Below are 14,542 nucleotides of genomic sequence, written 5' to 3'. Positions count from 1 at the left end.
CAGATGATGATCCTAACTGTGGGCAGACGTTAGGAGTCTAAAAGGCAGCAGAGGCTGTTGCCGCACCTGGGGCATCAGTCACCGCTCCAGCATCTGGGTTGACAGAATCTGTTGCCGCAACTGGAGCAAGTGAGGATCGAGCAACAGTGGGGACGGTGGATGTTGCAGCTGCTAATTTGCCAGTGGTGGAGCTGGCTCCAAATGGGGGAAGAGAGCAGGCAGCGGAACTTGGAGAGAAGAGGGCGATGGACACCAGCGGCACTAGCAGCAACTCTGCTTCAAAGGACTCAAATGAGCAGCAATGGCAGGAGCAAGATATAGGGGATGGGGCTATGGTGCTAGCTGAACAAGGGTCTTTAAGTGCAGCTGAGGAGGAGGACTTAATCGGCGGTGCACATCCGGTATCCGCCATAATGGTGGAGCTCAACATCGATCAAGCCGACGTACTGGACCAACGGGATAGGCGAACAAGGAAAAAAGGCGCTCGGGCTCAGTTCCCATCAGATAGGCAACTGCGGTCATCGGTAACATTATCTCAAAACTCTTTCCAACCTTTATCCCAGGATTAGTGGGCTATTTTGGAATATTAGAGGGGTCTCCAAACCCCCCAACCTGCGTCGTCTGATTAAGCTAGTTCGTTTGCATAACTTGAAATTTGTTGCTATTTGTGAACCGAAGCTAGCAATGTCCCAAATAGATTCTATTAAAATGCGGTTACCATTTGATTCTGTAGTGGGTAACTTGTCTGCAGACATATGGGTGCTGTTTAGTGCTCCGATTACATGTACTATAATAGGTAATTCTTCACAGCACATTACGTTACTGGTGCATCACCCGTGGCTACCAAGGTCGCTGTGCTTCTCGTTTGTGCATGCCAGGTGCACGATGGAGGAGCGGCGAATTTTATGGCAAGACCTGTTGACTGACAAACCCACCTCACTTCCGTGGTGTGTCTGTGGTGACTTTAATGTGATCATAGACCCTCACGAGAAGCGAGGGGGGAGACCATTTGCTAGAGCAGAGGGTATGGAGCTACTGTCATTCATGGAGGAGGCGGAGGTCTTTGACGCGGGTTTCTCTGGATCCAGCTACACGTGGTGTAATAATCGGAGAGGCCGCGAACGAATTTGGAAGCGTCTAGACAGGCTACTAATTAATGGAATCTTCTCAGATGCCGTTTCATCTGTGTCAGTGGCCCATCTGGCTAGACATCCGTCAGATCATGCCCCGCTGAGGATTGGTTTGGCATCACGCATGGATAATAAGCCTAGGCCGTTCCGCTTTTTGAATCTCTGGACAGACAGAAAGGATCTGCTGGAGGTTATTCGAAATGCATGGCAGTTAGAGTGTACGGGCTCCCCCCTACGGAAGTTATGTTCCAAATTAGTAAAGGCCCGACGGGTGATACAGGAGTGGAATAAGGAGGCTTTTGGAAATATTTTTATTGCTGTTCAAAGGGCAGAATCGGACTTGTTAGCAGCGAAAAATCGAGTGGAGGAGGAGGATGAATCGGGGGACGCTCAAAGTGAGCTGCAAAAGGCTCAAGCAAAATTGCGGCTGGCGTTGTCCAACGAAGAGCGATTTTGGAGTCAAAAGGCTCGCGTCAAATGGCTCCGGCACGGGGATAGGAACTCTAAGTATTTTCATGCTACCGTACAGCAACGAAGGGTGCAAGGGGCGATTCATAGGATGCAGGATGAGAGTGGGGCATGGGTTGAGGACGATGAGGGGATTGCCTCCATGGCAGTCCGGTATTTCTCGGAGCTGTTCTCGGAGCCAGGAGGGGCATCAGGGGACTTATTGCACCTGATTCCGCGTGTTGTCACGGGGGATGATAATGAGACACTTGAAACATGTCCGTCCCTTGAGGAGGTGAAAAGAGTGATCTTTGCTATGGATGGGGACAGTTCGGCAGGCCCAGACGGCTTTACAGGTAAGTTTTTCACTTTTGCATGGGAGATTATTGCACATGATGTCTATCAAGCAGTGCTGAGTTTTTTCTGTGGGGCGGAGCTGCCTAGATTTATTACTTCTACATCTATTGTTCTAATCCCGAAGGTACCAAATCCTCAGGACTTTTCGAAATATCGGCCTATTAGCCTTTGCAATTTTATTAATAAAGTGTTATCTAGAATTTTGGCGGATAGGCTTGCGGGGATATTGCCAAAACTGGTGTCACCGCAACAGACGGGTTTTGTCAAGGGTAGGAATATAACTGAGAACTATCTACTGGCCCAGGAATTGATGTCGGGATTTAGACACCGGGCTAGAGGGGGAAATGTAATTTTCAAGTTAGACATGGCTAAAGCGTATGACAGAGTCTCGTGGGGTTTCACTGTCGGTGTCTTGCGCAAATTTGGGTTTGGGGAACGATTCATTGACATGGTCTGGAGGTTGGTTTCAAACGTGTGGTTTTCAGTGATTATTAATGGGGCATCACATGGGTTTTTTAAATCTAGTCGAGGTATCCGTCAGGGAGACCCTTTGTCTCCGGCTTTATTCGTTATTGGAGCGGAGGTATTGTCAAGGGGGCTGAACAGTCTCGCAGCTCAATCTGGCTTTTTGGGTTACACAGTACCCAGGGGATGTCCCCCTGTGACACACCTGGCGTTTGCCGACGACGTTCTGGTCTTTGCGAATGGCTCGGCTACATCCTTGAAGAAAGTCATGCAGATTTTAGAGCAGTACCAGCAAGCTTCTGGCCAGCTGGTGAATGTCCAGAAGTGTAGTTACTTAGTTCACCCATCTATGTCACCATCGCGCCGGAGGGTAATAGAGAGGATAACGGGATTCTCCCGCCAGCAGTTCCCCGTTCGATATCTAGGTTTCCCTCTATATCTGGGAAGGTGCAAATCGGCCTATTATGGGGAGATGTGTCATAAGAGTGCCGCCCGAATTATATCATGGAAGTCGAAACTATTATCCCCAGTAGGGAGGCTGGTGTTGATCAAGCACGTCCTAACATCCATGCCCATTCATCTCTTATCTGCTGCAGTGGTCCCTGGTGTAATATTTAAAAGCATTGAGAAGCTGTGTTCCAATTTCTTATGGGGCTCATCGCACGAGCAAGTGAAGCACCACTGGATCCGGTGGTCCAATCTATGTTATCCGGTGGAAGAGGGGGGGTGGGGTTTCGGCAAGTGAGGGAGGTGTACAACGCATTCTCGTGTAAGTTATGGTGGTGTTTGCGCACAGGATCATCTTTGTGGTCTCAGTTCATGCGGGCAAAATATTGTAATGGGATCCACCCCTGTCAAGCAACCATCGCTCCGTTTGCGTCGGCAACGTGGCGCCGTATGGTAAATGTGAGCCGGCATGTAGAATTATCTATATTATGGCTGGTGAATGAGGGGGAGTGCAGTTTCTGGTACGATAATTGGTTGGGGAGTGGGGCACTGTTCCTTAGAGTGGCAGATACGCCGCATGTGTCCTTTGCGGAATTGGTGTGCAATGGGAGCTGGAATATCTATCGGCTGGCACAAATATTACCGCCGGAGTGTGTTGCTAATGTGGTACGGCTCCCGGTGCCTCGCAGGGGGTTCCCTGACGAAGCTGTCTGGATGCCTACGACGTCAGGGAAATTTTCTTTAGCATCGGCCTACCAAGAGGTCCGCCAGGTTCGGAATAACTCAATGGCTTTCTCCAGAATCTGGCAATCTAGCATTCCATTGAAAATCTCCTTTTTCATGCACCGAATGCTACTGAGAAGATTGCCCCTAGATGACATTCTGGGACGGATGGGGTTTCAGTTACCGTCCAAATGTTTCTGCTGTGTGCCTGCCACAGGAGAGGAACTCGAGCATGTATTTTCCACGGGACAACTGGCCTCCCAGGTCTGGAGTTACTTCCAAAACATGTGCGGTGTAGTCGTCCAGGGCTCCGAAGTACATGCACGTTTGATTACGTGATGGCTTTCCCCGGCGTTGTCTCGGCAGCAGAGGTTTGTGTTGGATGTGCTCCCTAGTCTCATTTGCTGGAATATTTGGAAGGCCAGGAATAGAGCGGTCTTTGATGGTATCCAGCCGCAAGACCGAGGTATTTGTAATATGATTGCTTACGATGTCAAAGCTGCGTTTGAGATTCGGTTTCAGAAGGAGTTGGGTATGCTGACTTTCCCCCAATTTTATGAGAAGATCTCTTACCCATCCTATGTTTACAATATCAGCGTTGTCCGATGGAAGGGGGGAGGCCAAGGGGTGCTGACACTCAATACCGATGGATGCTCTAAGGGGAATCCGGGTGTGTGTGGAGGAGGGGGGGTGGTCAGGGATTCGAATGGGCATGCTGTGTTTGCGTTCTCGGCGTTCCTTGGAGAGGGCACGAGTCTACGAGCAGAGGCATTGGCTGCCTTGGTTGGCATCCGGTTATGTCGTGCGAAGGGAGTTGAACGTCTGGCTATACAAGCTGATTCATTACTGTTGATTGGGATATTACAAGGGCGGCTACATTGCCCCTGGCACATTAAGAGAGAGGTGGAGCAAATATTGAGCCTGGCGGGGGAACGTCCTATTTTCATGCACTGTTATAGGGAATCGAACAAGGTTGCTGACATCTTGTCCAATGAGGGGGTTTCTCACCCGCTAGAAGAGGTTAGGATTTATGACAGTTGGTACACTATTCCGTTGCTGGCCAGGGGGGAAATTAGGCTTAACAGATTAGGAGTACCTTCCATTAGAAGAATAAAGGGAACTAGGGATTTGGTGTGAAAAAAAAAAAAAAAAGAAGCTATAATTTAAGGAGGTAAATTAATAATAATCCCAAGAATTAAACAAAAAAAAAAAATTTCCAATTGAATATGTGTTTAAATATGACTTGATTTCGGTGAAATACTAACTATTTTGCTCTACGCAAATAATGCTTTAAGGGTATTAATTGAATACTTAAAATATACTACTTTTTTCTCAAAAATGTTATTGATTTTTATGGCAAAATATAAGTTTATTAGGAAATATACCACTTTCTTAGTAAATAATATATATATATATGTATATATATATAACAATGTTCAGTTCTGGTTTTGGCAGATTGCTGAATTGTACTATCTATCTTTTCGCCATGTGGACACCTTTAATATTTGTGTTTTTCTATTTTTTGGTAACAATTAATTCCCTTTCTTTTTTACTTACGTATTTATAGCCTAGTTTCTCACTTATAGTCAATTTCAAGAAATCTATTATTGACTTACCTTATATAAATTTGTATTAATCATATTTTCTTTATTTTTTTGTCAATCAACTCATATCTTTTCTTTTCTAATCATCTTAAATTACATTCTTTATTTCTAATATTGGTTTAATTATTTATTGCTATTACTAAAATTTAGACAAAATATGGAAGTTAATTCTTACATGGATAGTTTTTCACTCCATATATACATATTAATTTTACCTTCATATTTAGATAACAATAAATCTGGACAAAATTTTCCATTAATTGTACATTCATCTTTACAAAATTCATACACATACATACATAGATATATATTCGCTGTTCACTTCTCGTAATAGTAAATTGCCAAATTAGCTATATTTTATCAAATAAAATTTTATCTTTTTGCCATGTGAAAAAAAATTGTGCCTGCTTATGTTTCTTGGTGGATTTTATTCTTTTTTTTTCAATAACAATAAATTACAGTCCTTTTTAATCCCGTATTTAGAGTTAATTTCAAAATTAATTTTAATTTTTTAACGAATCTATAGTACACAATTTTAGCATATTGGTCATACAAGTCCATTTAATTTGTATAAATAGTCATTCTTTCCTAAAATATTCTATTAATTTTTATGTTCTCTCCATTCAATTTGATTTAAGCCAAAATAATATTCATATAAACATAGGGTTGCAAGAGTTCTCCAAACTACTTTTCTTATTTTTTTTAATAATTTGAGCAAATAATTAGTGCATCATCTATTCATTTTTTTTTAAAATTCTTTTTAGTCATGAAAGCATCAAATATTTAATTGCACTTATTTCCTAATACATCTGTGTGACTCATATGTTGATTAGTCACCATTAATTAGAGTAAACATAATTGAATTATGAAATAAGATACGATTGAAACTAATTATTAAGTTGTTATAAATCAACAATTTTTAATGTTTAATTTTAATGTTTGTCTTACAATTAGTATATTGACTTTTATAAAATAGGATTTTAAAATTTTTATAATAATTTTTGTTCAAAAAAGTAAAAATTTTAGAACATAATAAAGTGCCCATGCAAATGCACAGCAAAGGAACTAGTTTATTACTATGTTATTAACAATTCCTGGATTTTTCAAATACAAGAAAACATATTATAAGAAAAGATACTACTATTTGAGAAAAGATATTACTGTTTAAGTATATAATGCAAGTACCACTTTTTAAGTATATTTAAAAAATATGTCAAATTTTCTCAAAAATACATAATTTGCACTCTATTTTAAGAAAAAAATACTTATATTTAATTATAAGTCACAACTTTATTGTCAAGCAGATAAAAGTTTTCATTCAAACTTGATTGTTTAGGAAAGTTTATTTCTACAAAGAAGCAATTTATCCCCAAGAATACTATGTTATTGGTAAGGGTACTATATTAGTTTTTATTGACAAACTTTTTGTTAAGTTGCTTTACTTAAGTCACAAACTTTACTATTTCTAGAAGACACTTAAAGTATTTTTTTTATACCTAGCAATTAGGGGTGGGTTTTGGGCAGATTGATATTGGGTTTTCACTTAAATGGGTTATATCCAATCCATCCAACTTTAGATTGAGTTGATTTTAAGTTGAATCATATTGGGTCACCTTAAACTCGTGACTTAAATATGGCTCCAACATATTAATTAATACATTGTGATATATAAACTCTTTCTTATACATTTACACATACAAAAACATATTTTTAACCTGCATAAGCATTTTCACATAAATAAATATATTTTCATATACTAACACACTTTTTAAGCTCCCTGAAGACACATCATAAATAGAATAATATTTTATATTGTATCTTTTAACGTATCTATAAATTGAGCGCTTGGTTACAATTATATGTATTACTCTGCTGGTTTGAACATTTAAGCATCACATCGATCTCAGCTGCATCAAAGAATATTCATCAAATTGGCATGATGAGATACAAACATATTGAACCTCGAATGAGAAAAGAACCTGAAAAGACGTATGCTGAAACAGACTGTTATGAGAAACATGAATAATTATGGCATAGGACTCTGCTTCTGAGTGAACTGACTCTTCTTCTGCGAAATTGTAGAATTTGCTTCATAGAACTTATAACAGGCCCACGATATTCACCTAAACAGGAAGGGAAATCTCTCAGTCTTCACCATTTTCTAGTGTGGTGAGAAGAAATGGGCTCTTCTTCCAAGGAAACTTGTTCTGAAAGAAGGAATAATTGCAGCACTACATCAGTTGAATGATGAGAAATACAGATCACCCAACCCAAAAAAAAAAAGTCATCTAGTTTCTCTGATTTGTCATTTTGATCATTTCGAGCAATTCACCACTTAAAATGGAAAATAAAACATGAAACAACGTTAAAAAAAAATATAAGAAAAATTGCTTCCTTTAGAATATTGCTTAGTGAAGAATAAAAGTGTTTGTACTTCAGCAAAATATAGTGAAGAAAGACACACGTTTACAGATATTTAAAACTATTTCTAAAGTATTGACACAAAATTTTACAGTTAGGATGACTATGCCCTTTCTACGTTGAAAAGTAACAAACATAGGTTTTTTTTTTTTTTTTTTGGTTTGTGCCTCCTCTTAATATTTGTTGCAAAACTGTTATGTATGTTTCAACATATCAATCAATTGAGGCAAAATAGAAGCAAATTAACATTTTTCTGTATTACTCATACTTATATACACAAATTGAGAGCACAATCATACATAGGTAGCACATATATATATATATATGTGTGTGTGTGTACGCGCGCGCGCTTGTTCTCTTCTGGTTTTGAATATCATATCAATATGTAGGAGCATGGAAGAAGATTTCACAAATTGGGACTAAAGATCCTTATATAAACATTATTCAATACTGAACCAGAAAAGAACAAGCAGAAGATTTTAGAAACAGATTATGGTGGCTAATGTTGGTTTGGTTAATGCGTGAAATAAGAAAGTTATATACCAGCATAAGGTCCACCAAAAAAAAAAAGAAAGAAAAGAATTCGGGAGCGACCAGAAATTGCTTCAACAAACATGAATTAATAATATCATTTAACTGATTCAACATATAAACAGATGAATGGTTCGCCATTGTAAATTGTGAAGAGAAACAGGAATCATTATATAATTGAACTGATTCAACATCTGCAAATATACTTTCATCTGACCTGATGAGTCGAATCCCACTTTATATTATTCACTCTCACCCGAATCAAAGGACTCTGTTTCTGAGGAAATCTCCTCTGCTTCTTGCGAATTCGACTCTTCTTCTGAGGGATTTTCAATTACGATTTTTAGAATCGCATTTCCCATATCCAGCTGCTCTTGCCGAATTTGGTTTACAGAGTTTGCAACAGACTCAGGACAATCTGTCACCTCAATCGTTTCAAGAGTCGGACATTCCCCTAAACAAGAAGGGACCTCTTCCAGCTCATCACAATTGTCCACAACCAATTTCTCAAGATGAGAAAAATTACCAGAAGATGCGGTCCATCTGCGAATGCCCAAGTCTGACAATTTCAAGACGCGGAGGCTAGGGAACTCCCCTTCTTTCATTTCCCATTCTTCCCCAATAAAGGAGTCATCGAGTAATTTAAGCACTTCAAGATGAGGCAACTTTCCAATTGTTGAAATTTCACTCCATGGCTGTCTATTCCCTTCGAGAACCAACTTCTTCAAATTCAACGGAAATTCAAATCGATAGTTTTGAAAATTCTCCAAATGAAGTGATTCTAGTTTCAAGCAGTTAAACACAAGAATCTTGTCCCTATTTCTGGCACATGCTTGTAAACCAGATGATCTCCAACATTTTAGCCAACGGATGCTTGGTAACCTTTTCAGTATCCTTTGCAAGCATTGGGCGGAGGGATCAATTGCAAGGCTTAAAGTTTCTAAATGATCTAAATCTGGGGATACTTCAAGATTTCCATCTGGAAAAATGAAACCAGGACTCAAATTCATAGTACGTAGATAACTCAACGTCTTAATGTTCCAAATAGTATCCGGCAGCTTAACAACAAAATCCACCTCTTGTACGATAAGAGTTTTCAACCTTGAGAGGTTGTCTATTGCAGATGGGATGGATCGTATTCCACTGAGCACCAGGTATCTCAAGTGAACAAGTAATACTACTTCCATCAGAAATGATTTTCCAATGATCAAACCCCCCGAATCCAACACTCTAAGAAGTTTAGGAAACAAAATCCCCCCATCCTCCTCTTGAGGTCCAAAATAATCATTTCCAAACAAGAGCAAACAGCGTAAATTGGGAAAAAGTAGCATTAACTCCCAAATCTTCAATTCCCTGGTATCATGAACACAAACTCGGTGGGGGTTGCTTGGTCCAGTAAGACCAAAAGGGTCTTTCCAACTATGAATAATATGTAGAAAACATTCTTCTTCGGCTTTTTTCACACAAAACTCGTATACCAAATCATGAAGTTGGCAGGTTTTGGCACCATTCATGGCTCCTTTTTTGTTAGCCACAACTAAACTTCTATTAATTTAACCCATCAAGTAGTTGTAAGCCGCTTCCTCTAAGCTCTTTCCTTCAGTCTGTTGCACGAATCCTTCAGAGATCCAAAGCCATAACAACCTTCGGACATCAATAACCTCATCTTCTTGAAATGCAGCAAAGTATAGAAGGCATGGCTTCAAATAATCTGGTAAATGACTATAACTCAGCTCAAGTGTCTTCATGCAGTATTCATCATGAAGGACAATAGAACTTAGACTTTTTGCAACTTCTTCCCAGCTATCTTGTGCAATAGTAGCAAGAATTCCAGCAACAAGGACAACTGTGAGGGGTAAGCCCCTACAAAATTTTGCTATTTGATATCCAACTTCACTTAGTTTTGGAGGACAACCTTCTTTGTCAAATAGCTTTTTTTGTAGCAAGGCCCAACTCTCTTCATCAGTAAGTTGGCAGAGATGGTAAGGCTTGCTACCAGGTTTAAATTGCAAAGACAAATCCTGGAATCTGCTGGTGAAAAGAATCCTGCTTCCATTGACATCATTCGGCAATGAGTTTTCCAACAAATTCCATGCCTCAACATCCCACAAGTCATCCAAAATGAGGAGATACCTAGTTCTCAGCAAAACTTGCTTTAGCTTCTGAACCAAATCATTTTCATCCATCTTAAGATATTCGTTTGGACTCTTAGAATGAATACTACACAAAAGTTGAACAAACAAACTGTGCTTGCTATATGTTTGAGAAACACAACACCAGCCACGAACATGGAAATATGACCTAACTGAAGAAGCAATATAAACTTTATTGGCTAATGTGGTCTTACCAAGCCCAGGCATACCCACAATGGGAACAACATCCAACTGCTTTAATCCTCTCGTAAGTTGATCAATGATAGTTTTCACCTTGTCGTCGAGACCCACGAGATCCTCATTGTGTATGGCGGCAGCAAGTTGTGACGGTATGAGAATGGAATTCTTGTTAACTCTCTGGGTTTGACCATTATGGATCTCCAGGGCTTCAATCTTCAGAAGATTGATATCTCTACCAATAGCATCCAAAGAATCTTCACATTTATCACCAACAAGTGTCGAGTCAATCAATAACTCTGCCTTATATACAACCTCCATAACATAACTCCAGAAAGCTTGGAGTTTTCCATTCTGAAAGCGCTGCTCCTTGATATTCTCAAGGACAGATCTTAAGAATACGAGATCTTTGTGGACCAGTTGGATTCTATCCAATCGGACAACATTTGAATCATCAGCCTCATCACACCTTGCTAGTTCCTGGAGATCTTCTAGGAAAAAATCCATACAGCCCAACTCATTGGATCTACGATAACTAAATGATGAATATGGTGATGTTACCAGATAATTGTGTGCAAGATCTGCCATCATATACTTGAGAACTTTGTGCAAATGAAACAGCCTAAGATATGTTTCCCTGGGCAAGCCTTCTTTGATTTCATTGACAGAAAGGGAGAAGATCAGAATTCCTGCATCACAGACTGCAAGTCCAAGAAGATCCTTCATTTCATCATCTAGTTTCTCCTCTTGCTTGAGAAGGGTACTCAAGTACCTTATTCCCTGATGGAGTTTTAGAATATGATCCTTAACTGGAACCTGAAAACTGGCATGGTATCCCAGTAGATCCATAAGATAATGGTGGAGAGACTCAACAAATTGAACTACAACTGGACACTCATTCTCCTCAAGGGCTAAAGCACATGATGATCTTGATTGTTTCTTTGAAGCTGTCAGGACATCTATGTATGCTTCTCGGACTTGAGTATCAAGAGGATTTATCTTCTCATGTATCAGCTGAGAAATTTCGGATTTCATTCGATTAACCACTTGTTTATCATATCTGTCAAGCTGACATACAGAAAATAGGCGTGCAGCCACAATTGCAACTTGACTCAAGGGATCTGTCAATTGCTTACACTCAACACCTCGCATTGTCACAAAGCCAATGAGATTCCTTAAGAGCATTAGCTTGTGTCTAATGATATCCGTTGGCTCCTTGGAAAAAAAGTCCTCCAGAGTCTGTGAAAGGGACACAATAAGATCCATAACTAGTCGTGGATCTGCCCATGAGTAACAGTCGAAGAAGATGGTGCTGCATGATTTCTTGACATCTGTCTCCAGAAAAAATATGATATTTTCCCGGGATCTGGTTGCCGCACTTATTAAGATGTCAAAGTCTGACTCACCAGAATGTTTGTATAGAAGATAAGCAGACTGAAGATCATGAACCATCCTGATAACCACATCTTGAATTCTGAAGCAAGATATAGTATTATCTTTGTGCTCCTGATCATGCTCCAAAAGCGCTTCATGGTTCCTCCTCCTCCTACACATTTTGACATACAGAAAAAAGGTTTTCAATAATCTTACCTTATTCTTCAGGTACTCGACTTCCCTGAAAGCAAAACACCCTGGAAACACCCTGGCAAGACAATCTAAAGCGAGATCAAAGCAACTAGCACTAGTGCTGGAGGAGATACAATGCGATTGCAGATAGTCGTATAAAGCAAAATCAGAGGAACTAGTGTTACTGCTGGAGGGGATGTCCATTATTTTTCTTTTCTTCATGGGTAAGTCGGGGACCTGCATTCCGGTATCTTCTTTTCACTCTGATATCGGATTTCTATCTGGTTTAACAACTGAATAAAATTAGTTCAGGATCTACACTTTTCTCATCTAACAATAGCAAACAAACAATAGGCTGGAACTTTTTTTTAAACTTTTTTGGTGTAAATATTGGAAGACGCTATCTTGTTCAGAGAAGATATGGTGCAGCAGAACTGCAGAAGCGATGAAATTATCTTGCTCACACTCCCAGCATCTTCATTAGTGCCAAACAAAGACCAAGACCAAGGTAAAAGTTATCATTTTCGTCCCTTGAAACTAAGGTATTGATCAATCTGGTCCTTTATTAGTGATTGCTTCTTTTTTTTTTTTGACCAAATTGGAGATAGATTCCTCCCATTTCCGGCTCAAATTTGCAGTTACGTGAGCATTAAGATTACAACATTCATGTAATGGTTTCTGCGTCAATTTCGATATTGTTCTTAAACAATTGCTAGATTATGGTTTTCAGATTTCAGGTTCTCAAACTAATTGTCTAATTTGAACCACAGTGTAAATCAATCAGAGAAGCAGCCAGAGCCTTCTCGCTATAAAATTGCCGCTAGCTTGTAGCTCTAATTAAATGTTTACAGAGGTACAATTCAATTCAAGAAAGTGATTTTGTGCTCCAAATATAAAATCGTGTTCTCCTATTAACTCAAATTTAGTTGCTCCATTTTGTATAAATTTTATTTTTCTTTTTTAAACAAAGGTTTTTCTAACGGCTGCTATAAGAGCAACCATTAACACATCTAAAATTCACCTAACCTACCATATATATATGCATATAACAATTATTATCCTTTCTTACAATTATATATTTTTTCTATTTAATCTTGTCTACTCTGCATTGTATTTATTTACTTTTCCTAATTAGTTTTATATTTCTAAAAATATGACATTTGAAATACATCTTAACGTATACCCTATGAGTACCCATTAGACAAATCGCTTTAATAACACTTAAAATATAGAGGCACTTTTCAAATTCCATGTGTACAATGCAAATAGATGGATTGTCCAATACTAAAAACTAATGAAAGGATTACTTCTGTCTTTTTAGAGGTAACAGGGATGGTATTTTAATGTAGGCCTGTCATTCTTTTTGGTCCTTACCCAAGCGAAGGCCACGATCCTCCAGGCAGTAGCAAAGAGGAACACGGAACAACATCCACAAATGGGACTTGCGGGAATTGATGTCTTAACTTGTAAGAATTAATATTTTATACACTTTCACTATTGGATACGCTGCACATGATCTGAATTTAAATTTTAAACCTAAATTTTACATATGAATCGTGCATCCAACCGTAAAAGTGTATATACTATCGATATATACAAGATTTACTGAACTTTTAATGGATTCCACACTCCTAAGTCCCAAATTCTAGTTTAGCCCAAAGGAAAGAAAGACAGTGAGGCAGGAAAAAGAAAGAAAAAAGTGAAAATTATCTAGCAAAGGGATCCACGTGGCAATAGAGATTCCAACATTCATCCAATGCAGAAAATTTTATGTCAGCATGAATCAATTATTAAACATGTTTAGTAGTTATTCCACTTGATTTCATTTAACATACCAAATGGACTCCACTTAATATGTACATAAGTAAGTAGAATCCTTATATGTACATACTAGGTATTTCCTTTTATATATATCCATACTAGGTATGAATAATAGTTGCTCGACATAAAATTTCTCATCCAATCATGATTGGTTCATCCTGCTTCCGTGAGTCCCACTTGATCCTTCATGGCTAAGTACGTAAAAATTACTTTTCACTCAAATTTTGTAGGTGCACTCAACTTAATGACTAAGTACATAAAATTTACTTTTCAGTTGCTCTTTGTTTCCTGATTGTTTTCACGTTAACCATGATTAGTGTCATGCAATATGTAGAAGCAAAACATTATGCTTGTTATAACATGGTGATTTGTCTTATAGCGTCTCTCGACTAGTACATAATAGTACTTGCCTCTTAAATGTGTTTATGAGAATGGAAATATGTGCATTCTTCGAATATTCTTTCATTTGTTTACGCTTGAATCAGCGTAATTTTTTCCACATCAATGTCATGATTTTTTAACACGAATTCATTTTGATTTGCACTGCTTAAGCACTGAAATTATTTTTTGGAGATATTCTTTATTCACTTGTGAACATAATCTAGACTACCTGAAGTAAACTACTCTTAGTCCCTGAAACACAACTATAGTTTTAATTGATATATTAAGGATAAAAATGTGCTTAAGAAAACGAAAAAAA

At 38.7% G+C, this 14,542-nt stretch overlaps 2 protein-coding genes across 2 annotated transcripts; both read right to left on the bottom strand.

Annotated features, from left to right (window-relative positions):
• Nucleotides 1-8,367: 8,367 nt before the first annotated feature.
• Nucleotides 8,368-9,639, bottom strand: LOC140010716 (putative late blight resistance protein homolog R1A-4). Its single transcript, XM_072058039.1, has one exon. The coding sequence runs from the start codon at nucleotides 9,637-9,639 to the stop codon at nucleotides 8,368-8,370; it is 1,272 nt and encodes a 423-aa protein (XP_071914140.1).
• Nucleotides 9,640-9,678: 39 nt separating this feature from the next.
• On the bottom strand, nucleotides 9,679-12,225 carry LOC113698559 (putative late blight resistance protein homolog R1B-16). Its single transcript, XM_027218425.2, has one exon. The coding sequence runs from the start codon at nucleotides 12,223-12,225 to the stop codon at nucleotides 9,679-9,681; it is 2,547 nt and encodes an 848-aa protein (XP_027074226.2).
• Nucleotides 12,226-14,542: the final 2,317 nt, after the last annotated feature.

Source organism: Coffea arabica, chromosome 7c (assembly GCF_036785885.1).
Source record: "Coffea arabica cultivar ET-39 chromosome 7c, Coffea Arabica ET-39 HiFi, whole genome shotgun sequence".
Classification (NCBI taxonomy): Eukaryota; Viridiplantae; Streptophyta; class Magnoliopsida; order Gentianales; family Rubiaceae; genus Coffea; species Coffea arabica.
The sequence above is the reverse complement of the archived record's forward strand: the minus strand, read 5'-3'. Positions and strand labels throughout refer to the sequence as shown.